General features: G+C 40.2%; 2 protein-coding genes across 6 annotated transcripts in view; one reads left to right on the top strand and one right to left on the bottom strand.

Annotated features, from left to right (window-relative positions):
- Positions 1-119: 119 nt before the first annotated feature.
- Positions 120-7,957, top strand: FAM161B (FAM161 centrosomal protein B). The gene is made up of 8 exons (XM_061463563.1): positions 120-353; positions 1,473-2,035; positions 3,776-4,113; positions 4,548-4,675; positions 4,954-5,121; positions 5,608-5,707; positions 7,072-7,202; positions 7,440-7,957. Exons 1-8 carry the CDS (start codon positions 205-207, stop codon positions 7,528-7,530), a joined length of 1,668 nt encoding a protein of 555 aa, XP_061319547.1. The 5' UTR covers positions 120-204; the 3' UTR covers positions 7,531-7,957.
- A 2,006-nt stretch (positions 7,958-9,963) lies between these two features.
- The window catches only part of ZNF410 (zinc finger protein 410), a 23,022-nt gene continuing 5,816 nt past the window's right edge, over positions 9,964-27,169 (bottom strand). For 4 of the 5 annotated variants that reach the window (XM_061463560.1, XM_061463559.1, XM_061463558.1 and 1 more), the window contains 8 exons: positions 18,158-18,293; positions 17,720-17,953; positions 17,230-17,421; positions 16,222-16,405; positions 15,159-15,340; positions 12,341-12,430; positions 11,144-11,269; positions 9,964-10,603 (listed from right to left, as the gene is read on the bottom strand). In XM_061463560.1, the coding sequence (XP_061319544.1) occupies positions 10,419-10,603; positions 11,144-11,269; positions 12,341-12,430; positions 15,159-15,340; positions 16,222-16,405; positions 17,230-17,421; positions 17,720-17,953; positions 18,158-18,293 (1,329 nt within the window). In that variant the 3' untranslated portion in view covers positions 9,964-10,418. The remainder of the gene's footprint in view (positions 10,604-11,143; positions 11,270-12,340; positions 12,431-15,158; positions 15,341-16,221; positions 16,406-17,229; positions 17,422-17,719; positions 17,954-18,157; positions 18,294-27,169) is intronic. The other variant, XM_061463562.1, reaches the window with a different exon arrangement.

The following is a 27,169-nucleotide window of genomic DNA, read 5'->3' as shown; positions in this document are numbered from 1 at the left end:
AGGCGGTGACCTGCGGATGAGGCTCGATCTTGGTGGTGGGGTTCAGGTAGCGCCGGGAGGGCGGAGGTTGGGGTTGCGCCCTCGAAACGGGTATGTCTCCAGTTCGTTATTTTCCTTGCAGGTGACACGGTATCCCCTCAGGCTGTAACGGACCGACTGCTGTGCCTCCTGCCACCGGTGAGGAGCCGGGAACGGCCTGTCGGGATGGGGGGCCAGCAGTCACCGCTAGAGCCGGGCTTACTGCACCAGGCAAAGTTATGGAATGATCTCGGGGTATTCGAAGAGGATGAGGAGTTGGAGGGTTTCAGGCAGGAGACAGCAGTCCTGCGTGACAAGTTGCGGGAGGCTCTAAGGTAGGATGGCAGAATGGCATGTGGGATTCCTACTGCTGCTGAAGTGGAGCATGAAGTCCCAAGATGCACATATATAGTACCAAAACACTAACCACAAGCATATTCACACACGAGAGGATGGGGCCAATAGGTGCCCAGATAAGCAGCGTTCACATAAAATGTGAACAGCACAAATCCTGTTCCTGCTCATCACCTAATCATGCTTAAAATTTGCTAGCAGTTCACACACATTTCACAGCATCCACCATTCAGAGCTGTAGTGTCTCCAACACGGAGTTTTCAGACTTCTTGTCTTTCTCAGTGAAGTTCACTAGCAGGTCACACACACACACACTCTTACAAAGGAAATAATGTATGAAGAACAGCGTGCAGCAATCGCCAGTCAAGTGTATGGACCAGGAGCACATTTATACATGATTGGCACCTTCTGCTTCCCCCCTTTTCCTGTACTTATCCCACCCTTATCCATCTCAATCCTTCATTTTACCTGCATTTATTCCTTCCCTAAATACCTTGGTTTATTCTGTTTCATAATCACTCTCAAACATGCCCATAGAAGTTTGCTATTTCAATGAGACCCAGGACAGTCCTGGTTTGTTTTTTCTCTTGCAATCAATTATATGGTCATCCTAGTTACAAAGTTTCCAGCTGAACCTCTTAAGAGTTGCACTAACACAGTTCATTGCAATGGCTCTTTCATCAGAATCTTGGGAATGCTAGTGTTTGGTGCACTTTGTTAGGATTTGTGTGCCTAATTTATTGCCTAAGTTTGTCTTTAATGTTAAGTAGCTATCAGCCAGATAACCAGAAAGTTCCAATTTTAGGGATTACTTGTAGTTTTTTCTGGCAATGAAGTGCTAGCAGCAAAGTAAACTGCATTACAAAGCTAAGTAGGCATAACCACCATTTCATACATGGAAAACAGAAGCAGGCAAAGCTCTGCTCACCACCTTTGGTAGCAAAGCAAAATATAGAGCCTAAAAATGATAAACCTTAAGCTTGTCTTAACTACCAGATCACCTGCAGTGTCTTTCTTCTAATCAACAGTGTCTCCTATAAAATATATCTATTTTTTTAAATAATTTCACTTATTTCCCCTTCATGATGTCTTTGTCTTAGTCGTACATCTGGTAACAAAAGGCAGCCCAGTTCTTTGACTGACCTCACCTTGGACAGTACCTGGGATCAGCAAAAGCCTCCCTTGATTCGTAAATCCCGCTTGAGGCCAAAAAGTGCTTCCTCTCCCTGGATTCCTTCCATCACCATCCCTCAGCCTTTCAAAATGACTCTGCGGGAAGCTCACAAAAAGTCCCAGTTGATGAAGTCATACATGTTTCTTGAACTAGACAAACAGAAAGATGAAAGGCAAAGCCAGGATGATGCTGAATGTCAGAAACAGTTTCGGGCACAGCCTGTACCTGCCCATGTGTTTCTGCCCCTTTATCAAGAAATAATGATGCAGAATGAGATTCGCAGGCAAACAGCAACACAGAAAAGAAAGGAGCTGCTGCTTTCAACCCTGAGGCCCTTCAGCTTCCTGGAGAAGGAGGAGAAAAGGAAAGAAGCTATCAGACAAAAGTTCCTGGCAGCAGCAACCCCAAATGACAGCTCCAAACAGAAGCAAGCCAGTAAAAAAATTCCTAATTCTACTTATGGCCCACTTCTTGGAGATAAACTCAAAGGTAAAATGCCAGGGCTCTTCCTGTTAACTCCCTGCCTGTCCCTTGGTATCTCCATGCTGGGAGGTAGAATCATGGCTCATAGGGCATTAGCTGGAGTAAAAAGCCAGTGTCATTACATCTCCTTGTGTTGTCCAGTCTCCTGCATATCACTGGTCCTTGCATTTTATCTAGATACCTTTACAGTAGAGTGGCCACAATTTAGTAGTCTTGTACCCATAGCAGCAGCAGCAGTTCTGTACCACTCCCCAGATATGTGGGAACAATCAGCTCTTTAGACAGATTTCCACATCCCTTGTGCTGCAAATCATGCTAGCTTGGGAATCTTTCACTGCACTGGATTCCATACCTTTGATTAATCTACAGGGATATAAATGATTTGTGGCACAAATACGAAGACAGATGTAGTACCAGAAGTGTCCCAAGGTCTGTGCAGTATCTTGAAACTGACAATTTTAGTCCCATTCAAGTGATCTGTGCTGCACAGGACCCCTAGAAGAAATGTACTTCCTGAGCCCAAATGAGGCTGTTAGTTCAGTTTTAAAGTGATGGTGCAGTAATCCAGTCTCTCCTGCAGTTCTTGGATGTTTTCAGTTACCTTCCCACTCGCTCTCCACCTTCTTAAGTGCTAAACCAGTGGAGGAAGGTATCAGGACTATTCTGGTCAGAGGAACAGCAAAGGAAAATTTCCTGATGCTCACATTCTTTCAGATGGTTTAAGGTCCCCCCTAACCTGTTGTAAGTTTGAAGCAAGCAATGCAGACTTCATGCTTGAATATAGGAACTAAACCCGTCCTTGATAATTCTTACTGCTTTTCTCACCCCTTATTTTTTTTTCACCATTTCCCACTGATTTCTTCCTGAGTACACCATGTACATGAAAATGAACACCAGTTCATTTTTCATCAGAAAACATTCTGTTGTGGCATAATAAACTAAATAGATTAGAAAGGTAAAAGAGAGCAAAGGACAAGCTCCTGTTCTGTTTCTGGTATATGGGGAGGGAGGAGGAATAAGCATTTCATACCTCAGTCAGTTCAAAGTTACAAATAGACTCAAAAAAAGTCTTCGTTTGCAAACAGCAGTATTGATTTCTTTTTTTTCTTAAAAGCAAAAAGCCACCCCAAGGCCAACTGTCTGCATTTTTACAAATGTTTAGTGCAGCACAGGAAAGGAGTCACTTGAGACTATACATTGAAACCCATTCTTTCTATGAAAGTTTGTCACAAGACATGATCCATCCATCAAACGCTCCTCACTTAAAATCTTTTCCAATATAGACAAACACTGCTGAATCTTAATATAGAAAAGGCATCATCCATCACAAGTGTATCTGAACAGCCCATGTAGATCACGCACTCAACATAATGACGTAAAGTCCCAGGTGAACCTTGATTAACACAACAACCCTGCAAGACAAAGGTCACAAGTTGTCTGATACCCCAAAGAATAGGAAAGGGAGGAGAAGGCCTGTCCAGTAACTTACTCAGATAAGTGAAAGAGATACCTAGAGATTCATACCTTAGAGACTCTGCCAGTTTTTTCCTGGTAATCTGTGTTGTTTTTTTCTCCTGGGAGGCAGAGGAGAGAGGCTGGAAAGTAGGGAAAGAGAACACAGAATGTCTGGTCTGTCCTACATGCGTAGCTACCATCATAAAGAAAAGTTTACGGTTATGCAGTGGCAATTTCACAGCCTTTTATGTCACTCATATTCTTCTAATTGCTTTTCTTTTGATTCATTAGAAGCTGAACTCTACAGAGAAATACGCATTCAAATGAGAGCAAAGGATTTGCTTGAGAGCTCAATAGCTCCTATAGATACCAGCAACTATCGGAGGGAGCCTCAATCCCGAACTGCTGCTAAAACTCAGCAGGAAAGACTTGGCTTCTTGCAGGACAAAAGTTTCAGCTTCAAGCCAAGGATTAATCCAACGATACCAGATTTTGAAGGACTCTACTGGGCATTTCAGAGGGAAGCAGTAAGGAGACAAGAAATCAAAGAAGCAACTCATAATAAGCCATTCAAGCTAAGAACTTCCAATCTCCATGGCAGGCAGAGGCAGGCTAATGAAAAGATAAAGGTGAGATGACTGGATAGTTCTGCTTTCTCTCATCAATACAGCAACTTATTAAATGCACAGCATTTCTTTATGGGTGGTTAATGTCCTGTGACCTCCATCCTTGCCTTGGGAGTACTGCAGAATTGTGGGACAAACCAGAAAGCAAAATTCTAAACAGAGATAAGCTATGACAGCTCAGGCTAAGCCACCCTTCCACTCTCCTAATCATGTCTCCTTCCCCTCAGCCCCTCATATAAATTCCTACTGACAGAAAGGAGAAGAATGAGTGCATTGCCACATACCCCAACTGTTCTTTCTGGGGGAGGAACAGAGGAGATTCTGTGCTGTGAAAAATACACTGAATGAAGTTCCTTTGGTTTTTGTTGTTGTTTTTTTTTTTTTGTGTGTGTGTGTTTTTGTTTTTTTTTTTTTTTTTTTTTTCTTTTTTTTTCCAGGATTCTCAGCAGCTGTCCAAGGTTTTAGTGAAGAAAAGTCATTTTCCGTCTGGACTTTCCTCTCTCTCTTCCAATACCCTTCCAGTGCATATTACAGATGCAACTAGAAAAAGGGGATCAGCTATTAGGTAAGTAGAAAAGTTTGTCTACAAGGCCATACACCAGCTAATGACTTGATTTAGGAAAACGGTCAGTGTTTTCCCTCATCGCACCAACTACATCAAGTATACATTCCCTAAATGTTTTTGTCTTCATTCTTTGCTAATTCTTGTCCTCCCTCTCAGTTGACTGGGGAGCTGCGCACTTGTGTGTCTGAAATTTCGCTTTTCTCCTTAGAGGACTACAAGAGTGAAGCACGTAGTCTGGCAGTCTAAAGTGAGCTCATTAGTAACTTTTTTCTATATAGATGCTCCCAAGATAACAAAAAGGAAGGAGGCAAAGAAGGAATTTATTGGCTAGAGAAGCAGAAAAAGAAATGTCAAGCTATCCAGAAGTCAGTGAACAGCCGAGCAAAAGCCCTGGATCCACATAAAAGTCTGGAGGAAACACACAAGGAGAAGTCAAAACAGAACTGGTCAGTATTCTATTCTTCAGAGAAATAATAATTTGTTCTACTAACTGGGGTGCATCAGATAATTCTTTAGGAGGACTTGGGTCTAAGAACTCTCCTAGCCTAAGTTTTCAACTGTCATACCCATTCCACGTCCATTTGTGGAATGGGATGTGACAACCCCACACTATTCCTTTCATATCGAACGGTTTCCTTTAGATTAATGTTTGTAGAAACTCGTTTGTACACACAAGCCAACTGAAATGTATAGTTTGGTAAAGCACACATAACATTTTCTGAAAATGTGAACACTGGTTCTCTGCTTACAGTCTAATAGTAAAGCTTTGTAATGGGTCTGTAATTTGCCAGCAGGATTATTTTTGCCCAGCATTCAGAATCAAGAGAAATACCAGAGCTATTTGAGGGATAGAACAGTTACTGAGATTCCTCATTCCTGATTAGATACAGTCAAAGGAAACCTCTATTTTACGGGCAACTTTTCCATTTTAGGGAAAAAATGAGAGAGAGAACAAAGGAATACAGAAAGGAGTTGGAAGAAATGCAGCTACGAGTCAAGAACAGACCATACCTCTTTGAACAGGTCACCAAGGTAACGGGTCAGAGTTCCAGAGTGTTTCTGGGCAACAGGATACATTGTCTTTCATTTAAAACAGGCATTAAGAAGTCTAGTCTCAAGTTAGTTCATGGATAAGGAGATGCACATGAGAAGGCCACCCAGTTTAAATTCCTTCCCATCACTTGAAAAACAACCACTCAGAGTTATTTCTTGGTCATAGAGCTTTCTAGTATATATGGCAATCAAAAGACATGGTCTGATCAAAATCAAGGCTTTATCACACCAGAAATTACATGCACACCTATTCTGTACCCGAACACCACAGCCTGCAGTCTATTCTAAACTTTTTTTCTTAAAACCCTCTCCAGTTGAGCACTTTTTCTTTGTACTTCTAGTGCTACTAGAAAAAAACATTAATGACAGTTACTTAGCTTGTATCATATGCAAGCTCTACTCTCTGGGGTTGCATTCAGCACATCTCATCCATCACACAGGACCAACAGCGTATGTGTATTGTATTTGAGGTGTAGATACAATCTTCACTCTAAGTATCTTTTTCCCTGGGTTTTCCCTTTCAGTTCCATCTTCTTGCAGGGATGGTATCTGGTTACAGACACAGTGACAATACATTGACAATATGCTGATTTAGGATTTCTCAATAGAAAGTACCCTCCTCGGTCAGACTTTCTGTTCAGATGAGTGGTTAATGAAGGCAGAGACAAATCTGTATGATAAATATTGGTAACATTTCTGTTTGCCAGGTTGATAAGAATTCACCAGTATTGATAGCATTCACTTGTGTCAAGACAGGGTATCTATCCTTCCCTACAGAGTACCTTAATCTTTAGGAACTGGCCAGTCCCTCTGGTAAATGGTCATCTCAGACTACATAAATTTGCAAGGGTTATTTGGAGGCAGTGAGGATACAGTATCCAGGATGCTTGGTTTTCAGTTTCACGAAGATGAGCTGATACAAAGCTATTTGACAGATGCTCTCCATTTACTGAACTTCACTGTCATTAGTGCTTACAAATTACAAGCAAACACACTTCCAGAATTTCTCACAACCCTTTTTTGCACATATTCTCAATTCAAGTGTAAAAGGTCAGGGCTCAGACACAAGTATGTTTCTCTGGTAAGACTGGAATGCTGTAGAAACAGGAGGGTAGAAGAAGGAAGAAAAAAGAACAGCAGCAGGAAGAGCTCTGGCTTTCAGAGGTGTGAGACATCTTCCTAGTATTCAGTTTTGGTACTGTATGGATAAGAAATTTTTGGATTGGACCCTAGCTGTCCTTTTGTTCTCATTAGGGGTGTCAGCCATGAACTTTAGAATGACTGGACTGTTATGAGGAAGCCCCAGCTCTACATGCTTACTGTTTTAAGTTTTGATTTCATAGCATGATGCTCGTCAAGGAGCAGAACGTCACTACAGACAAACTCTCCAGCAGCTGGGGCTAAGCGAAGAATTTGTAAGGAAAAAAGGGAAAGATGCCACTGACCTGCTGAAAGAAGAATCTGATGTTCACAGGTAATAAAACAGTGCAATACAGCTCGTTTGTCTTTTACTAAAAATATTTTCCTTGCTCCAGTTTGTGTCGTATAGTGCAGACAAAAATCAAATCAACCACATCACTTCTCTTATTGAGCATCATGGCTTCTCCTATCTTAATTCCTATGGCTGCACTCTATTTCTTATGCATGGGGCAAAGCAGCAGAAAGTGCTGCAAACCATTTCCAGTATTCTGGACAGTCACTGTTTCTGCAGAGTGCCCAAGCCTCGGGGTGAAAAGGACACCTGTACTGTACAGGGAGGAGAACCTCAAGAGGAACAGATTGGAAAGGAAATGGCAACGTAAGATCTAGCAGAAGAATCCATCAATCACCTCTTGATTATCTTGATTCTCCAGGTTAATCTTCAGGAACTTTGTGGTTTAGGCTGACACTACAAATTGCTCTGGGGTGAGATCTTAGTAAAGAAAAACAGACCAACTGCTGTTCAGAGCATGTCTTGTCCAATCCAGCAAACCTTGTGCTCTTAGTCTTCACAAGTGTTCCTTCCTTTAACAGGCAACAAAACAAGTTTAAAAGGTTGAACTACTATCTTTGTATAGAAGTAGATACAAAAGATTGAAGAGGTGCATCCTCTAGTGTCAGCTCCTTGTGTTTGTGCCACAGAAGCACACAGGAAGGGGAGAATGCTTTTCAGTGTGCCAAATGTTGGTTTGCATATCTGTGTGGTAGAATGCTGTTAAACAAGGTATTTCTAAAAAAAACAAACCAACCAACCAACAGAAAACCTTGGGAGAAGACTCAGAGGGACATCCTCCTCTGGTGTTAACTCTTTGTTCACTGATTACCAGCTCTGCTCCCTCCTCCCATAAGGAAGAAGGAATAGTCTTTATTAAAAAATCTCCCATATGTCATTATTTGAAACTGTTTTAACATCTTACCAATTTAGGCCATTCATTTAGTCTGAAAGACAACCAGAGTTATGAAAAACATAATTAAACAATGCATCACTTTGGATTGCTATTGTCCTAATTCTATCATTACTGTGATATCAAGGATGTAGTTTGCTTGAAGAAAGATTAGGTATTACCTGTCAGCACACTGCAAATGACTGGCACATCTTGAATGGTATTGTTCACAATTTACTTGGCTTCCTTTACCTGACAGTAATAATAATCCCAAGAATACAAACCCTTGCCACCTGGAATGTTTTCTTAGAATTATGGTATCAAAGCATGAGATTAAAAGATTTCTAAATGGTCATTATGTTTCTGCATTGTCCTATTTCTTTATCAGTCACCTTTTCCTCACTTTTTAAATAGAAACTGTGTCCCTCTGCATCTTCTTCATCTCAATCCATTTCTCCTTACACTATAGCAACAGAACCCCATCATCAAATCTGAAATACAGTACCTGTAAGAGTTACCACATTAGATAAAAACAGAAAATGGAGATGATGCCATTTTTAATCTTAACAAGGTACTAGGTCCAAGAATTTAAGGCCCTGAGGTTACAGGCTGCTATGTTATACTTCCACTGTTGGAAGATTTGCTGGACTGCAACAGTGCTCTTTACTGTCTTCATGCTGAGAAGAGGCTTAAGCACCTGGGAGGGTTCAAGGAAGGCTGTTACCAGTGCACTGGTTTCTGTATAGGTTTGATGGTGCAGGGAACAGGCTGTTCTTTCTCCTGTATCCCCTGGAAAAGCACAGTGATGTAATCATTGTCACCATGCCTTGTCACATTGAAACAGGAAGGAAAGATTTCTTGCATGTCCCAAGTCTCCATGGTCTAAAGCCCAGTGAGCTTGTATGGGTATATCTGAAGCAGTGGGAGTGAAATTTAAGTACATATATTTTAAGGGGTATTCAAAAATTGGTGGCTAATTTCCATAATACTTGATGATGCTGGAAAATGAAACTTCCAAGTACATGAAGTGCAAAGGAAAACCTTAAGAAAGGAAGAACAAAGGCTTGACTTTAAACTAATATATGATATTATGCTGTATCCTTTTAACAAATATTAAGGTGACAAGCATGAGTACAGTAACAGATAAATCCAAGTCTGATAAATCCAAGATAAAGATATCCAACAGATAAATCCAAGTACTGGTCCCTAAACAGAAACTGCTGAAATAGTGATAGTAAAAGTAAAAATAGTAAAAGCATCAAATTAAGTAACTGAAACTCACTAGCACCTTTCTTGCTAAACTAAGTGTTGTTCTTAAAGTAGGATTATATTTATGTAATCCTATGAGAGATTTATAATCTTAGTATATCTCAAAAAAAAGGTATGAGAATAAAGAATTTCAATTTTTGCTCTGAATTTTTGCATTTTATGAAATTATTTTGTAATTTTTAGTTAAACGAATTACTGCCTGTTCAGCTAACCTAATACTGTAGTAAAGGAGGCTTCTCACTGGAGCATCTCCCATCAGCTGATGAGATGGTAGCCAAACCATACTGTATTGCAATTCACAGGTACCTGCTGCAGCTTCTGCAAGAACCTCCAAACCACACTACCTTTACCAAAAGCAGCACTACCTTTATATTCAGCTAGGGAGCAACATAAAACATTCACTTCGCACAGGAGCTGTTATGGACATGTAGTATCTTAGCAAAACTCTGCATTCTTAATAATGCCAATTCTACAGAAAGTCTTTAAGTTAACAAAACCTCAAAACATCTACATGGTAGACTCATTTAAAGAGCTTGATATACCAAAAAATTTTTGGAAGAAAAAGTGACTGGGGAAAGTAGGAAAAGAACACAGCAAATGTAATTAAATGATACCAAGTAGTACATTTATTTCAGATAGTAAGTCAGCTTCGGACAGTGAGATGTATTAGAATATAGTCTTTGAAGGTAAAGGATGGAAGGCAGGCCTGTTGCTGAAGATACTGAATGTTTGTACAGTGCCTAGCACAACGAGGTCCTGGTCCTTAACTGAGGCACCCAGGTGCTCCAGCAAAACAAACACTTTAGGCTTTAGCAGAATGGACTGCATAAGCAGTTTTGAAATGGTGTTCCATGACATGGACTAAATGACACCTAAGCAGCAGACTTCACCTTTTAAGCTCTGCAAGAGAGAAACTTGGTCCAGTAGGTCTTCTCCAACTCCAGTTTTATAATTCATTCTCCATCTACCCACCCACTGTGCACAGTTAAAGCAATGTTCACTCCTCCACTGCAACACGGTGAGCCTCTAGGAGGAATTATATGATCGATCCCACCACTTCAGTCACTACATATAAGAGGGCGGAAAAAAGAGCAGCTGGTCTCACCCTCCTCTACTCCAATAATAGACTCTGTATCTGGCAGATGCAGAGACTCAACACCAAGGCTGGGCTGAGAGTTCATGGAGATGAGACTCTTACTATGCACTGTAGATTCTTCCAGCAAACTGCTGCCCATCAGTGACTCTGTTGTGAAAAAAAACCAAAATAAACCAAAATTTTCATCACATAATGATACTGCAGTATAAGATGCAATCCCTGCTCCCCTTCAAGTCACACAGACTTCTTCCCTAGACATTTATCTGTTCCTACTCTTTGGGCATCTGGCACTCCAATGGATGGTAACTCCTGTATTTATTTTGAGCCTTACTATGGTGGAATCTCATGCAGGCTTGTCTTTCTCTTTAAATAATTCACGTTGCATAGAAAAACACACTGCTTAAACAAGAATGTTGTAACAACGGACACAAATTCCATACTAGATTCCTGTCAATTTTGAAAACAATAAAAACCTATCTGCCCCTTAACCACAGTACCGAAATATACCATTGTCTTTTATCCTAGGAAAGGGGAGGTGAGCAAATCTATCCTCATCTCCAAGACAGTCATTTACTCCTTATTGGCTTGTGGTCTCTTATTTTCAGGACAAACACCTTCCCTTCTCTTGGAGCATCCACTAATTCTTTCCTGCACTTTCCCACACAGAGAGTCTTCTCCCTTCCTTACCTGGCTGTTCTCGCTCCCTGCTGCCAGCTGTTCCAATTCGGGAGTGGTGTTTCCTCATATGCACGTTTCTGCTACCACTCTGGGAAAACGTCTTCCCACAAATTTGGCACTGATGGGGCTTCACTCCTTGGAGGGGAAGGGGGAAAAAATAGGCCAAGAATTACCAAAATTGCCATAAAGACCTTAGCAACCAAGAAGCCAATAATTCTGCTTTGGAAAAAAAAAATAAAAAATTCCTCTTTCCTGGAGAGCAATAAGCTTCCAGAAGAGAAGACTTTTAGATATCAGTATTGCCCAGCTGTTGGAAAAACCAAGTCTGAAGACAGTCTTCAAGTCTTATTTGTGAGAGGGAAGAAGTTATTTGGAATCTCTTATTCAGTGACATGGAAATATTTGATGTCCCATACCTAGAATAAAATGGCCAAGAGAAAGGAAGCAGTGGCAAGGAATCTCTATCCTGCCATCACACAATAAATTGTAGTTACATTACTGAGCAGAGACTGGATGATGACTTGTCACTGTGAAAGGACTTCCATTTTACAGACCAGTCTGTCATTTTCACAATACAAGTATGATGTCTGTATGTGTGATCTCAATAGCATGGAAGCCAAGGAGACAGGAAAGAAAAAGCATGGAGAACTTGGGCACTCCCAAAAGTTGCCACCCCAGTAAAACCTCCCTTTCCCCAAACATGCTGTATTCATCATGTGCTGATGATATTTAAGATAGATCAATCAAAACAAAAGGCAGAAGCTTTGAAGCATTTCTGAAATACATTTCCATCTAATGCTTTGTTCAATTACAAGTACGTAGTACTAAAAAACAATGGAAAACCCCTACCTATGGCAGAAACCCACTCATGAGAGATTTCAGATTTGAATGGCTTTGATTAATATAAAGAGGTGCTAGATTCTGTCTTTTAAATAAGAAAATGACAGCTATGAAACAGATACCCAACTTCATAACATTTTAGAAACAATAAAAAAATATTTGTATTTAGAAACATGAAATTTAGGAACAGAAAGAATGGGAAAGATTAAAGTATACAGGCTATAGCCACCACAAAGCAAGTCATGAAACACTATGACCAGAAGTACAGCAGAAACCAGAGGATTTTTCTTAAGGAAATCAAATCAAAGTTGTACAATAAAGAACTTTTCTCAGATAGGTCACAAAATGTCAGATGAAGACTCTTACCTGAGTGGACAACCAAATGTTTCCGAAGGCTGGAGTATTCGGCAAAGGAGCGACCACATCCCTGTGCCTCACACAGAAAGGGTTTTTCCCCTACAAGGGAAAAGTATGTTCTTAGATTTTGGGATCACAACAGAATAGCCTGGAGATCTCTACCCCATTCCCCCTTTTGGCCTTACATGCAACAAAGTTCAATGGAACTTATGCATATGCTTCCTAAAGCTTTTAAAGCATTCTCTTTGTCAGCTTTCAAGAAGAAACACTGACATTCTTTTGGAAATATTCTCAGATCATCATTTACTGAAAGTGAAGGTAGGGTCCACTGCTCCTAAACAGGTCTTCCAATAAATATATAAATACCAGAAGATTAATATAAAAGTACCAGGAGTATTATATATCTTCCATATGAAGTTCTTAACAAGCAGTTCTCTGCTTCACACTCTCCCAGGATCCTGTTCCCTTTCTGCATCTCCATGCCAAAAATTCCATTAACTATATTTCCCTTCATGTGAAACTCTATATTTTACTTCAGATCAGACTGAACTTGCCAAAATCCTGTGAGAGATGTGTCAGTCATATTTATGTGTGGAAGAACAGTAATTCAAGGCACAATTTGTTCTCATACGTTGAAATTTGTTATTTCTATATATCCCCACAGCTACTTTTGTATTTGTCTAAATGATGATAAACTGGGAGGTGACTACACTAATGCAATACAATATGATTAATCTGTTCTAAACACCCTTAAATAAAACTAAAGGTAACTTTTGCCTGCAACATCCCACTAAAAAACTTAATATATACCATGTTTAACACTATGATTTCAAGTCTAACTAGACAACTGTATCACAGTAATAGGAAATCCACCAGAGATTAAGCAAGCCATTTTAGCTATTTTATTGTCTAACACATACATAGTTCTTTCAGAGCAAACTTGTTTTTAAAGATGTTTCTACTGTGATTTTGCCTTTATAAGTTCTCTCCCTACAGTTCATTTCTCAGCTTATCTACTGTAGCACCCAACAGATCTGAACAAAAAGGATCAACACAGCATGTTCTGATTGGTGTTACAAGGCTGAAATACGTAGCAGATTCTCAAACACTGAGTGTACTTTCTGGCTTGCTAAGAATATTTAAAACTTGGAAAGAAGGAAGAACAACTACCATTGACAAAAAGAGCAGCACACAGTTCCATCCGTAAGAAACCCTAGATTTATTTATACCTGCAGTTTTATAACACCTTTGGTCTGGTCAAACTCTTAACTGCACATGACTGATTTGCAGTTCAGAATGTTATTATTTACTCCTCTAGAAGTTACGACTGTTGGGTGCAGAATACTCACTCTATCATTGAGGATTTGCATGTGTCAGTTGGGCCTGTTCACTTCATCTGCACCTTGGCTGGGAGCTTAAAGTGCAAAAGAAAACTGTAAAAACTATGGCTGCTGTTACTACACATTCAAAATTTTATTATTGGTATATATAATTTTTAACTACATCCCAACATCTGCCCCCAAACCATGTGTTCGAGCTAGACTGCAAATTCTTTAAAATAGCAACCTTCTTCCCTGTGTATCTACAAACTACACACCATACGGCAGTGTTTAAGTAAAGCAGAAGGCATAAACAGCTGCTGGCAGCCCACATGAGCTGCAATTTCATTTTACTAGACAGGCCTTGTGCTCTTACAGTTGTCAAGGTTATTTTGAGATGTTAACCAACTGTAATGCAGTGCTACCTTCCTGGCCATCAGGGAATCTCTAACAATATTGTGAGAGGCTTGAAGTGGGCCATTTGTTTAAGTGCTGTGATAACCTAAAGGCTTAAGAAACCCCAAGCAAACAAAACCACCAGAATATTCATTATCAACTTTGCTAACTATTAAACTGGTGATCATTCCAGCAGTAACTTTCATGCCTCTCAAACAACTTTCTAGGATAAAAACACCTACAGCACTTTATGCAGTTGTGAAGACTTCAGCTGGTACACCAAATTCTAAAAATATTGACAAGGAAGGATCAAATTCTCCAGAGGAGACAGCATAAGCAAACTGTGTATAAAATACAGCACTGTGAAACAGAGAGGTTTGTTTTATTTAACATAAAATGCTAAGCATGAGTTGAGAGTACAAAGGCTCCAGCATATGGTAACATCTCATATTAGCACTAGCACAGAGCAGTCTGAATGCCAAAATGCTGTTTTCTAGATACTGCCTTTTCCTACTACACTTTTCTACTATACTTTTGCTACTCATTCCACTGTATTGCTCATTTCCCTAAGTCTCCCAAATGTGGTCATTCTACAAGCAGCACAGGTAACATAACCTAGTCAGATTCAGCCAGATATCAGTACAGATACGACTGTGTCCACCAGGACACAACACTGGAGAAGTATCTAAGCTACTGTGCCTTTCAGGAATTTAAAATAGCTTCTTTATAGAAAACAATTACAGCAGTTATGCTTATGAACTATTCCCTTGGGAACAGCCTAGCTTCTCCCCAGAACAATACACACCCCTCCCTTGATCAAAGAACTTGAGGGAGAAAGGAATCTTCAGAGAATGGTCTGAGCAGAGTGTAATATCATCACATACTATTTGAAGGATGAAACCTGTGTGAAACTATACAGGATAGTAAAAGCAGTAAGCATTTGATTCATTTGACCTATAGACTGGTGTGAATTGATAGAAAAGGGACACTAATAAAGAGCAGAGATAAATAATATTCTCAAAAGAGAATGAGCATGGAGGAGGAAGTGGGTTTTATTCCTCAGTAAAGACCCCACCTCTGCGGACCACAAACAGGTGAGGTATAAAACACACCAGTGTGAATTCGTAGGTGGTTCTTCAGATTTCCAGCTGTTGTGAACTGTTTCCCACAGCCCAGCTCTGTGCATACAAAGGGTTTTTCACCATTGTGAGTCCTCATGTGCACCTTCAGCCTCTGCAAGACGTAGAAACTTTTTCCACAGCCTTCTGCTGGGCAGGTGAAGGAGCGGTCGTTCCTGGAAAGCAACAAAATGGCTGTTTCATTACCAGTGACTGCAATGTATTTTTCATGAACACTTGACTTCTTTTAATTAAAGTGAAATAAATATTTATTTATTTTTAATTAAATAAAAAGAAGAAACATTTAAAATAAAACTAATTATATCATAAACCAGAAAGACTCAATCAAAGTGAGTGACTAAATTAGAATCATAGAGTCATACAACAGTTTGGGTTGAATTAGTCCTAAAGAACTACAGTATGGGTGGTTCACTGGAAGAATCTGTTCAGGTATCTTTTCATTGCATTACCTTACCTATTCCCAACCCAGAATGACTTAGTAAAGTGGTGTAACAAATTATATAGGAACATTGTGGAATTTCAGTCACTGAGGATCAAAAATTACTGTATGTGTACAAATAACATATGCAATTACTGCTGGCCCTGTCTTAGGGCAAGATGATGAGATCATGTCTATTGGAATCCTTCCCAGTTTTTAAGCTTCTTGTCCACTACTTAACTGCGAGACTGCCAATTTCTTAGCTAAAAAAGATTAGGGTCATTTGTTAGAGCAAGCAACTTTGCTCAAGGATATATAAAAATATGACAGCATCCTACAAGTTCTAACATTCACTATACCACAGAAATGACAGTGATGCTCTTTATTGAGCACCTGTTAAAATACAAATATTCTAAACCAAACACTACCAAAGACCTGCAAAAATCTAAATCTAATTAAAGTGGTTTAACACGAACGACCTAAAGCAAAAAACAGGCCCAGTATTTGTAAGGGTAATACCAGGTTTTCAGAGCTTGTCAATGTTGAAAATTAAGGCTATCCCAAATACAGAGCACAGTTTTTCAATGTCATGACAACATACAGCTTTACTCTGCTCACCGGTGTGTTTTCAGATGATACTTGAAGTGAGCTGGCCACACAAATGTCCGATCGCAGCCCTCAACTGTGCACTTCAGCTTCCTTTCCACGCGAGATAAATGAGGAATGGGGCTAGAGTCTTTTGGCTGCCCATCTCCTGAGCAAAGATGAATATTTTCACCTGGAAGAAAAAGACCATCAAAATCTGAAAATAGAGACAGATTACTATACTGTTGCAATTTTAATAGATAAAACCAGCATCATACACGATACAGGACTGCAAAGCAGGTACGTACTTCGCTACTAATTGTTTACCACATCCTACATACTGCTGCCTAGCCCGTAACAGGGATCAGACACAGGTTTCCAAACCTTATGATGCCCATAAACTGTTCCCAACAAGCTATCTGTATCAGATCAGCTGCTACCAGATGAGGCTTACTGCAAGAAGAATAGAGAGCCAATGCATCAAAAATTGTAAAAACGGTCTCTGTATCAGTATCTACCAACCAATTATAAGTAGTAGCCAGAATAGCTTTTTAAAAACACCTTAGCTAAAAAAAAAAAAAGGTGCATTTGTTTGCAATTATTTATTGAAAGAATTAAGTCACAAAGCATATGACTAAATACAGTTCTCCAGAAAACTGATCTCCACACCCAGTGGAGCTAAGAAGCAAGTATAAATTGCAGTATGCACTAAAAATAGACACTTGAAAGTGAAAATTGAAGCTGAAATACAAGCAGCTGCAGTCAGAAAGAAGATACTCTTTAGATGCACTGGAGAACAGGCAGACTACAATGGAACTGCTGGCTCCACTGAAGTTCATTCCCTGAGAAAAACTAAGCAGCCTATTTATATTGCAGAAAAGAAAAATACATGGTTGTTCTATACGAGTTTGTCACTGATGGTCTGAAGATGTCAGAACACATTAAAAGCAAGACAGAGTGAAAGAGAGGAAGAAATAAGCTGAAACTTGGTCTTGTATGGAACACTCAACTTGTGAGACAGAAAATCAGGGGATTTCCTACCATTATTGCTTGCTTTGGCATTCTTAGCGAGCTGTGCCCGAGTGGCAGCAATTAAACTGTCATGGGCCAATTCCTGCACTCGTAGGAACCATGGGGTATTGCTGTCTGTACTATCATGAGAAAGAAAGTCATTCCCAGAATCTTCTGCTTCATCTTGAACAAACACCAAGTGCTCTGCTGGAGACCCCAGCCCTAGAAAAGAAGACAGCTTCATGAAACAGAAAGATAATGTAATAGACAGAAATTTCTTTTGCTTCCCAAAGGTTAGTGTTCATGGCATGGTTGGAATAGCTGCACCGAAAAAGTCTTCACTGACCTCTATATTGTAGAAAGCTGTTGATGATTAAATGCTCCTGAAATATTCAATAATGCCCAGCAAATTTCATTATCTTTCCCCTTCATAAGCAGCAGGGACAGAGTTGTACTTGTATCTCCTGCATTCTGCTGTCTGAGACATATCCAGCCAGATGACAAACAGAAGGAGAATTACCTGCTCTTGTTAGGTTGAGAAGAATAAATGAAGTGCTGTCACTAGGCTGGAGGTCTTGCAATAAAGTGGAAGTCTCTGAAGTTGACAGAAGTTCAGGTGGTTTCTGTACATTCTGTGCCCTCGTTTCTTCTCCATCAGGGCCCACATTTACCTGGAGACTTCTCAAGACAGCAGATGAAGAAACATCTTTGGAAGAATTAGTGTGACTTGGAGAAGTGAGATCTCTTTCATCATCTAGTGAAAAAAGTGAAACCACAGTAAATTAAAGTATAAATACACTATGACTAAAAGACAAAAACCTGAAAGTTTCAGTCACCCTTCTGAACTTGTTCCTCCATCCCTGGATGCCTTATCAGCAAGAGGCAGTGGGCCACAAAGGCACAGTAAAGACAGCTGTATGAAAGGCATGCTCACAAAGATCTGTCACATAGATTTTACCTGGCAACATGAGTCTGTTGCATTCTGAGGTCTCAGTAACAGGAAGGAGAGAAAGACAGGTGATGTCTTTTGGTTCCGATTCCACCAGCCCTTGCCCAAGTGGAATAGAAGTATTCTGAACAAACTGAACCAGAAGCTGAAAAAAAATCCATACTGAAGGTTAGGTCAAGAGCAGCACAAATCATTTAAAAAGATATTAAACCCAGTCTCCATTACCCCCTACTGCCTTGTAGGAGACACTGAATACAATCCCATGAATACACATCAAAGTAAATGGAAGCTTTTCAATTATATCAATGACAAAAAAGGAATTGTTTGTATTTGTCACCTCTGAAGCACCCATAAAATTCTCATTTCTTTAACATACAATAAACAGCTCTGGATCACTGCAGACTACTCTAAAGGCTCCTAAGGTTATATTCCTTTTTAACTAATCTTCTACACAAATATTATCAATACATGCCATGTTTTAAGGCATATATTAATTTTTACCTCATCTTTTACCACTTAATACTTTACTATGCTCTAGCCTTCCAATTACATGGTTTTTATACTCAACCTTTGGTATGGGTGCATTTTAAAATCACTGTCTTTAAATACTTAGCTGAAAGAAAGTTGACAGTTTTTAAACAAAAAAAAAAAAGCAACCAAAAGACTGGTTGCAAAGAGTGTAGCTAATGAGTATTCAAAACAGGCAGATAATGATCAGAAGAACAAGGCTAGGAGAGAGGGGAGAGAACACAGACAACCTTATCCATCCAAATCAATTACTCCTAAAGCCATCAAAGACAAAGCCATTGTCCTTAGTGTGAAACCCACCCACTAAGCAGATTCAACAGAAGAAAACATCTCCAGAACACTATGCAAACTAAGGGACACTATTGCATGAAGGGTTATGGGACTCATACTGGGACGCATTCCCTGGGGAGAACTTTGGGACTGAACCAGAGATTTGCAGGATTGTACATGACTTAATATGCATTGTTTAGAGGAAATGCCAATGGCAGGAAAAGGAAGGGATCAAGGTGGATCAGGGCAGAACAAACACAGGAAAATGGAGAGGGGAGGATAAAAGCAGTCCATTACATATAAGCAGGAAGTTGGTCAGTTCAGTCTGGCACAGCCTAACCACTGCAGTCCATCCTGCCTTCTTATTAAACTGCATTCCTAACCATTTCCTGTGTGATCGTGTGTGTGTGTGTGTGTGTGTGTGTGTGTGTGATATACTAATGAACTCCAAGCCAGACTAGTTGGCAAGTGTGGGACATATCCTGGAGAAACCCATTAAGGTTTTCTCTAGGCAGAAACCCTAGGGAACAGAATCAGGCACTTTGTGCTGCCTGTGTTTATGTGGGGAAAGCTCTGAGTGTTCTACCTTTTTTAACCTGTTTGGTGCCTGTCACATCTGTACAGTGCACATGTATGTATTTGAAAATTGTACTAAACCTCACTAATGGCTGGATCTAAGACCAGAAACAGGGAGTAGCTCTCATCTTGACTGGCCCAGGAGGGTGAAAGATGCCCAGGTCATTCAGTCCAGCAGATTTGCTATCCTTAACGTCAGCTCTGGCAAGACAAAAATTACTTCTCGCTAACTCCTTAAAATCTTGAGATACAAAAAAAGGAACCTGACATTTGAAAAGGAACTGCAAGTCAGGGAAGTGCCTTTCCTCACCCCTGAAAGTCTTCCCATATTTAATCAAGTTCAGAGCAGCAAAGCATGTGCTTGTTTATTCATTCTGCCCCCTTGACAGCATCTCAAGCTTTTGTCAGACTACTGGATATAATTCTGGACTCTTTACCTTCATGGCACAGACACAGAAACAAGCCTCTGGTTTCCACTTGCAGTGCCACAGCAGTCCCTACAAAATACTCCGATTGAATAAAGGAAGTGCTGCATGGCGTTATGAGATAACATAGCCTAACCCTTGAAATGGACTGAACTCATTCATTATGGACTCCACAAGGTTTATTAACAAACCTTTGAATGGAATTAACCTTCAAGAAACCAGAGAGACTGAAAGGGGTCAGTTGTAACAGACCCATACAAATATTCCACATTTCAGAGAAACACCCCTCAAAACCCATACACAGAATCTATTTATTTTGCTTTAAGCTCTGTTAGACAGACTTACCCCTGTACTCGTATTCCCAAAATATTTTGGAAAAAAAAAAAAACACCAAAAACCCGCAGATGAAAAAAATATGGAAAATAACAACACACCAAAAACTTAATCCTCAAGTCACTATTCCTTATCTCTAGGAAACTCCTTGACTTAAAGATACTGCACTCTGCTGCTCTCTATCAAAAAACAATGCAACAGACTTCCTTTATCTTTGGCATTTAGAAGGAAACTGCAATATAATTATTCAAAAGCTACTGCCTTCACTGCGACCATTTTAGCATGCATTCACACAAAGCTCAGACAGAGTTGTCCTTGCACTGAGATGGTTCATCAGTGTCAAAAGAAACACAGTAAAAAAGCATGATATGCCCATGGTACATTTGTGATTAAAACCCAACAGTCACTTTTATTCTTATTTTTTATGTTGTGATTGTCTTAGTATTTAATTTGCGGAACTACTGGCACTCAGTTCCAAATTATTTCTTTAGCAGACACCAGCCTTTTGAGTCTCTTCCACATGAGGACAAAGTTCATTAAATCAAAGAAAGTGCAAGGAAAACTTAATAGTTTGGGCTTTAATTTCTCTACACTTATTTCCTCTCATGAAAACACTGGAAATACTGATGCTTCCTCAAATTGTTTTACCTCAAAGAGTTAACTGCTGTGAAAGCCCTGAAGCCTTAACTGCCCAGAGTGATTTCACCTGCTCAGGGGCTCAATTTAAACTCAAACTACATTCTCTAGTCCCTTCCTGAGCTGTAGGTTTATCTATCTGAAGACTTGTCTCTTGGATGGATCTGGGACTCTCATTGCATCAGTGTCTTCAGTCCTATCTCTGGCTAGTTCTGAATGGGCTCTCTGGATAGACCCTGGATCTGGTTCATCACTTTGCCTCATCCAGGACAGTGGATAGATCCTGTATCCAGCATTGGTCTCTGCCTGACCTGCTCAATGAGGACACTGTCTTGGCTTGGATCATTCTTGGCTCCCATCTCACCCTCCTTTAGAAGCAGCCTGTCTGATTATTATGAAGGTAAAAATCGTATCTTTAAGTCATTCAGATGGCAATATGCCACAAGTCAACTTGCAGGTTGGAAGGTTAGTGTTTTTCCTCTTATGTATACTGTGTCCTGAGATCCCAGTCAGAAGAGGGAACCATTTTTATGTTGGAAAATAAATCCACAGGCAGCAAGTCCCTCCCCCAAGGCCATGCAGTCTAATTTAAGATTAAAAAATTGGAGAAAGAGGTGTAATAAGAGAACAGAGTAAGTGTCCTGGGTTCAGCTGTAGCTGAATCCAGGGCAGTAAGAAATAACAAAGTGAGTCAACCAGAAGAAAGAAGTTGGAACTAAGATATGTGAGCAGCAAGATGGTTCTAAATTACTGCATTGTTTTTCATTTAAAATGAAATTCATGATCCCTACTGCTGCCTACTCCACCATGAAACACTTGTTTTATGGACTCTTTTGGATTTATACAGAAAATCCTAGATAAAAGCCTTTCCTTCACTTCCAGAGAGCAACAGCAGGTCACTAGGGAAAAGCAAAATGCATCAGCCAGAAACAGACGCTCAGAAGAAAGGAGATCCTCTACATTTTGTTTGTAAAGTAGTAAGATGCTAGTACAAAGAATTAAAATAGGGCAAAAGACTCAGAAGTAAATAAAACGACATGAATCATGCTCATTAGCAAAATTTGGAACAAAAACCCCCACCCTTCCCATAAACTAAAGCAAACCAATCACCAACTCTACATCAAATAATTCATGACAGCTATGTACTTACATAAACCTTCCTTCCTTTTCAAAATTATTTAATACCTTTATGACAACTACAGCAACTGGAATATGGGGGGGGAATCATTACAAACACTGTTTCATGTTTTCTTTAGTTTCTTTTAATTTGATTTTGCAACTGAAAGCAAAAGGAAACTAGAGTATCTGATAGTTGGTTATTCAACATAAGACAGACTAGGAACAGGAGAAGTGATAAATTAAATGTGCAGATACAAAAACTAACAAACTGTAGGTAAGAGAGAGTAACAAAGACACTGGGACACTGATGGATGGGCAATTACAGGAATTGCTTGAGTGGCCTTGAAGAAATTCAACAGGAAACTTTGTAAGAAATGGAAACATCACTATGGTGGGTTACCAGAACACAATCTCATAGGCAAGAGCAAAATTACGGGATATGGGAGAAATTCTAGGTAAAACTTATGGGAGAAATTCTAAGTAAAACTTACGATGTCTTAAGAGGAGGCTGTGGGAACATGGAAAAAGTTAGGGATATTTAGGAAAAGGATCAAAGCCTGGGAAAGGGAGGGATCAAGGTGGATAGGGAAGGAACAACCATGGGGAACAGGAGGGGTGGGAGATAATATGGATAGACCACATTAGCAGGCTGCAGGTCAGTATGTCACTCCTCTGCCTCATCACTGTGGTCTATCCTGTTGTCTTCTCAAATCCTGTTTGTTCCTAAATAGTCTCATGTATGCTCATCTCATTAACTTGAGGTTGGACTAGCTTGTGAACAGGAGGAAACCATAATCTGGAAAACTAAGATCCTGGCCAGAGGCTGGACTGAAAAACCCAGGGCCTGGAGATGGATACTGGAAGGACTCAAGGTTTGGCAGAGATGGAACAGATACATGACTGTGAGTCTGCATGTCAGCTGAGTGACAGCATGTATGCAATAGGCTAGCAAATTTCAAGCCTGGTTACGTGACAAGTAGGAACAAGATTAGGCCACTTGTGGTCTTACTGTTCAATGTGAATGCCACCTGTGGTTTTAGGTGCCTGTAAAAGTACTGTTCTGCCACATGTTAGTGTTTACAGCCATACATGTCTGTACTGTCTATGTGTGCACGGACACATATTTGCAGTTCAGGTTCAGCCATACTTCTGTGTGAACCTGGGAATAGTCCAGCAGTCTCTTCCGTGAAGGATCAGGAGGGGAGACATCTCCTGGATGCTACAATTTGTCGTATCTCAGAACCACATAATAACTGACACTACAAACAGAATCCAGATGGGCTGTAAGTACTCCTGGCATGGTGACTATGGAATCCCCATGTAAGGAGGGGACTAATTCTTCTGTAAACATGTCTGAAGTGCTGAAATTTCTAACCAAGTAGACAGAACATCTTGGGGCACCTGAACAGGAATAGTTAGGGAAACTAAATGTACAGACTATTAACAGAACACAAAAGAAATAAAGGGGTGTGAGGTGGCTTTACTCAACAGCCAAGATATCCCTTGGAATCTGGAATAAATTTTGCTATCAATTGCAAAAGGACATCCTCAACTTAGATATTCAAGCTTCATGGGCCACATGTGAGTCATACAGTGAATCTATAAGCCTTGGAGGGACAAAATGGGCAAGTTCAGCTGCATCTTGCTATGCAGAAACTGTTTTTTTTTCTTCTTTGGGGGTCTGCTTTTACTCTTCCTGCTGAAAGACCATGTAACCCTGAAAATCCTGTAGTAATGTAGACAGTGTATGTACTAAAAATGTAAAATATTTGTTAGCTCTTGTCACTGAACAAATAGTTGTCATTCCTGCTTGTCAACAAGTGATAGTTGGACAGGATGATCCTGGGGTCTATCACTGGAAGCAGTGCAGAAGGCTTGTGTTACCAAGAAGCTTGAATAATGTCCCTGACCTGGGGGGAGGGAAACTATGAAAAAAAAAAAAATAAAGAACTGAGAACCCCTCCTAGAAAGCCTTAGAGAGCTTTTTTTTGGTTTTTTGTTTTTTTTTTTTAATCTTAAAATGAGAGGGACTACAGAACCAAATGAAATATGGCCATCTGGGATGGATCAGGTCGAAGTTTGTGTCCTGTAAGAATCCCTTCATCATTACTCAAAAGCCAGGAAGTGCCAGGCAGCTGCTTTGTTAGAAGTGTGGGGGTGGCTGGGAGGGACAGGGGAGGAAGGTTCTCTAGCACTAACGTTCACATCTATCCTCCTACTGGACAGCTGGGGAGAGAGCTGTACTACTCCCAGAGCAGCAGGGACCATGTTTTTAATCGATACCGTTTCTGTTCCAAATTTAACTCGTAAACCATTACAAAATAAAGAGGTCAAAAGAACATTTAGCAGAGAAGAAAGAGGTTCAGGGGAAAGGAGGAGCTGAAGGCTGTGGAGGGCAGGGGGCTCTCCTCCATACAAACAAGAACCTCCTTGTGAGGCGCTAATGAGGAGACAAAGGAGAGGCTAAAATTTCTCCCTCCACCCCTTTTCAATTTATAGATTGGAGCTGTAGGTTCTGCTAAAACTACCCCCAACAGCTGAAAGCACCCTGCAGTGTCCCAGCGTGGTGGAAGTGGCTGGAAACGTTTGCAATTGTAACAAATCACCCTGAAGACTTAAAGCATGAAAAACGCAGATCTTATCAGTTCCCTGAAGAATGCTGGTAACAGAGCTTTGGGGGCAGGGAGTCCAAGAGCAAAAGCAGATCCATCTGTCCGTACAAACTGTTTCCAAACAACTTTGTAACTTCCTATGAAAGGGTGATTCTCCTCTACTTAAGTATTAAAGGTTTACTGGCATGTAAGTGGCTTCTTTAGGGGGAAAACCAGTCGCGAAGAAGCTTATGCAATCTAGCCATAGTGCTTTTATTTATATTAATCTAGATGTTACACAAACACAGTTAGCTCTTAGTAATACCTTTCTCACATGGTAGGGGATATAAGTATCTATAAGAATTATGGTGCCATGGCTCACCAGAGGATATAAAATAATCATTGACTTTTAGAGACACTTGAACTGCTATTTGGGAAAGGTGTAAAAAAAGGTTACCTACCAGTTCCACATCAAAGGAATAGAAAATAGTACAAATTTAACAGTTAACTTTCACAATCGGAACCAGAAAAAGGGTGTGTGTAATTTGGTAACCCACAATGCGAATGAATCCCAATTTGTAGTATAAAATAGCTTTGATCAAGATTGAGGATCGCAACTTAGAAGACAGCATCTGTGGAAAGGATGCCCTCTGAAACCAGAGTAGCTTTCATGCATCAGGCCTGCTCCTACTGAAGAGTGGCCTACTCTGTTCTGGGCTTGCTGCAAACGCAATGCAATTCTGCTGTGAGTAAATAGGACTACTATGCAAACATGCCTAATTAACATACTTCACCCAAGTCCAGAAAAGACAAGGCCTATTTACAGCTCCTATTCAAGGAACAAGCATTCCAACTACCCTGACCTTTGGCTATCAGAACTAATCTGTGGGAATCCACCCATTCACTTACAAACTGCAGTAACAAAATGCCCCACCTTATCATTCAGAACTGGGAGAAAATTTGATAGAATTTATGAAGCAAGAGAAAGGAACTCCTTGCAGCCCATGCTGAGACCACTCAGTGCAAGTATGAACTCACAGCCATATATTTTCCTGAATAGTGTTAACTGGGCTTTGGCTGCTCTGTTAAGAAACAAATAACACATCACCTGGGCTGTGATGAGTATATAATCTTCATTCACTTTAGAGTTCTAGTTTAAGATACCTGCTGTATTGCATATGGACTTAAAGGGACAGAAACAGAAGACTTAATAAAAATAATTCAATTTAAACTTGCAAACTGCCCCAAAAGGTACTTCACTGCAGTGCTAAGCTGTTAAGACTTCTGAAGAGGTAAAGCTGACACAAGCAAGGACACAAAGTGATACACTCCTCTGCAGTCTTAAGCAGGGAAATATATAGATTACTGGCTAAAAGGCATTACTCAGCCTAAAAGACAAAGGCAAGAAACAGGAGAGGTAATAAACTGAACACACTGATACAACTGTGTTGAATACAACAAACTGTAGACTGTTGTATCTAGCAAATTATAGGTACCAGTAACAAAAAACAGAACTCCTCAGACACTCATCAACAGGCTACTGCTGAAGTGAAATCTTGAAGAGGTTCATCTAGACCTTTGGTAAGAAAACAAAACTGTCTTGGGTTATCTGAATGGGTCTCACAGGAAAGACCAAAGTTGTTATCTGATGTAATGGGGACTGCAGGATGTATACAACTTAATATGCAATGTTTAAAGGGAGGATCAAAAAATGAATCAAGGTGGGTATGTGGAGAAAGAACCATGGGAGAGAGGAGACTCCAGTAATGTTTGCTGGCTGCTGGTCTGTACACTGCTGTGTCTGATTACTGCAGTCCCTTCTACCTACTTATTAAGCATATTCCTAAATATTCTACCCACAAGTGAGTGCACTGCTAATGAGCTTCTAGTTGACTGATGTGTGAGGAGGCAACTATGGCCTGGAAAAAGTCTGATTATATCTAGAAATTGTTTTTTTTTTTTTTAGCCAGAGCTGGGTGTGGGCACAGGTAGAAGAAAGACTTCAGGCCTGGCAGAGACCAGAAACATCTGTGAATGTGAGTATGCATGACTGCAGTGATGAGGGTATAAATATATTACATTAACAAACTTTAGTGTTGTTCATGCTGTTTGTATTTACATCTTAAAGGTACTTCAAGTGTGTATGTGTTAATTGGTTTGTGGCCAGCTGCACATGCACTTGCATGCATACGCAGACATCACTGCAAGCCATGCTCAGCTGTGCTACAGGCTGAACCTGGAATGGTCCAGCAGCCTCACACCAAGCAATCAGAATCCCTCCGGGTGCTGCTGCCTGCCACTTCTGCTACTGCTTAATAGAAGCACGAGTAGTTTAAAAAACAAAACTGGCTGATGTTTATAGAATAATCCAGACTTCCCAAAAACAAGTCAAGTCAATCTGGTTTGAGGGAAAGAAATAGTCAATATAGTAATTTATTTTATTCTTGTATCAGAATGAACATTGTAATAGTGGGAGAAAAAAATAATGTAACCTGAGAACAAGCAAGAATATTGGCTAACAATTTAACAGGGATAGGGAGGGG

This window comes from Pezoporus flaviventris, unplaced genomic scaffold, assembly GCF_033815535.1.
Source record: "Pezoporus flaviventris isolate CSIRO_AGI_PZ_B2104156 unplaced genomic scaffold, CSIRO_AGI_Pfla_v1 ptg000036l, whole genome shotgun sequence".
NCBI classification, from domain to species: domain Eukaryota; kingdom Metazoa; phylum Chordata; class Aves; order Psittaciformes; family Psittacidae; genus Pezoporus; species Pezoporus flaviventris.
This window is presented reverse-complemented; position numbering and strand designations above follow the sequence as displayed.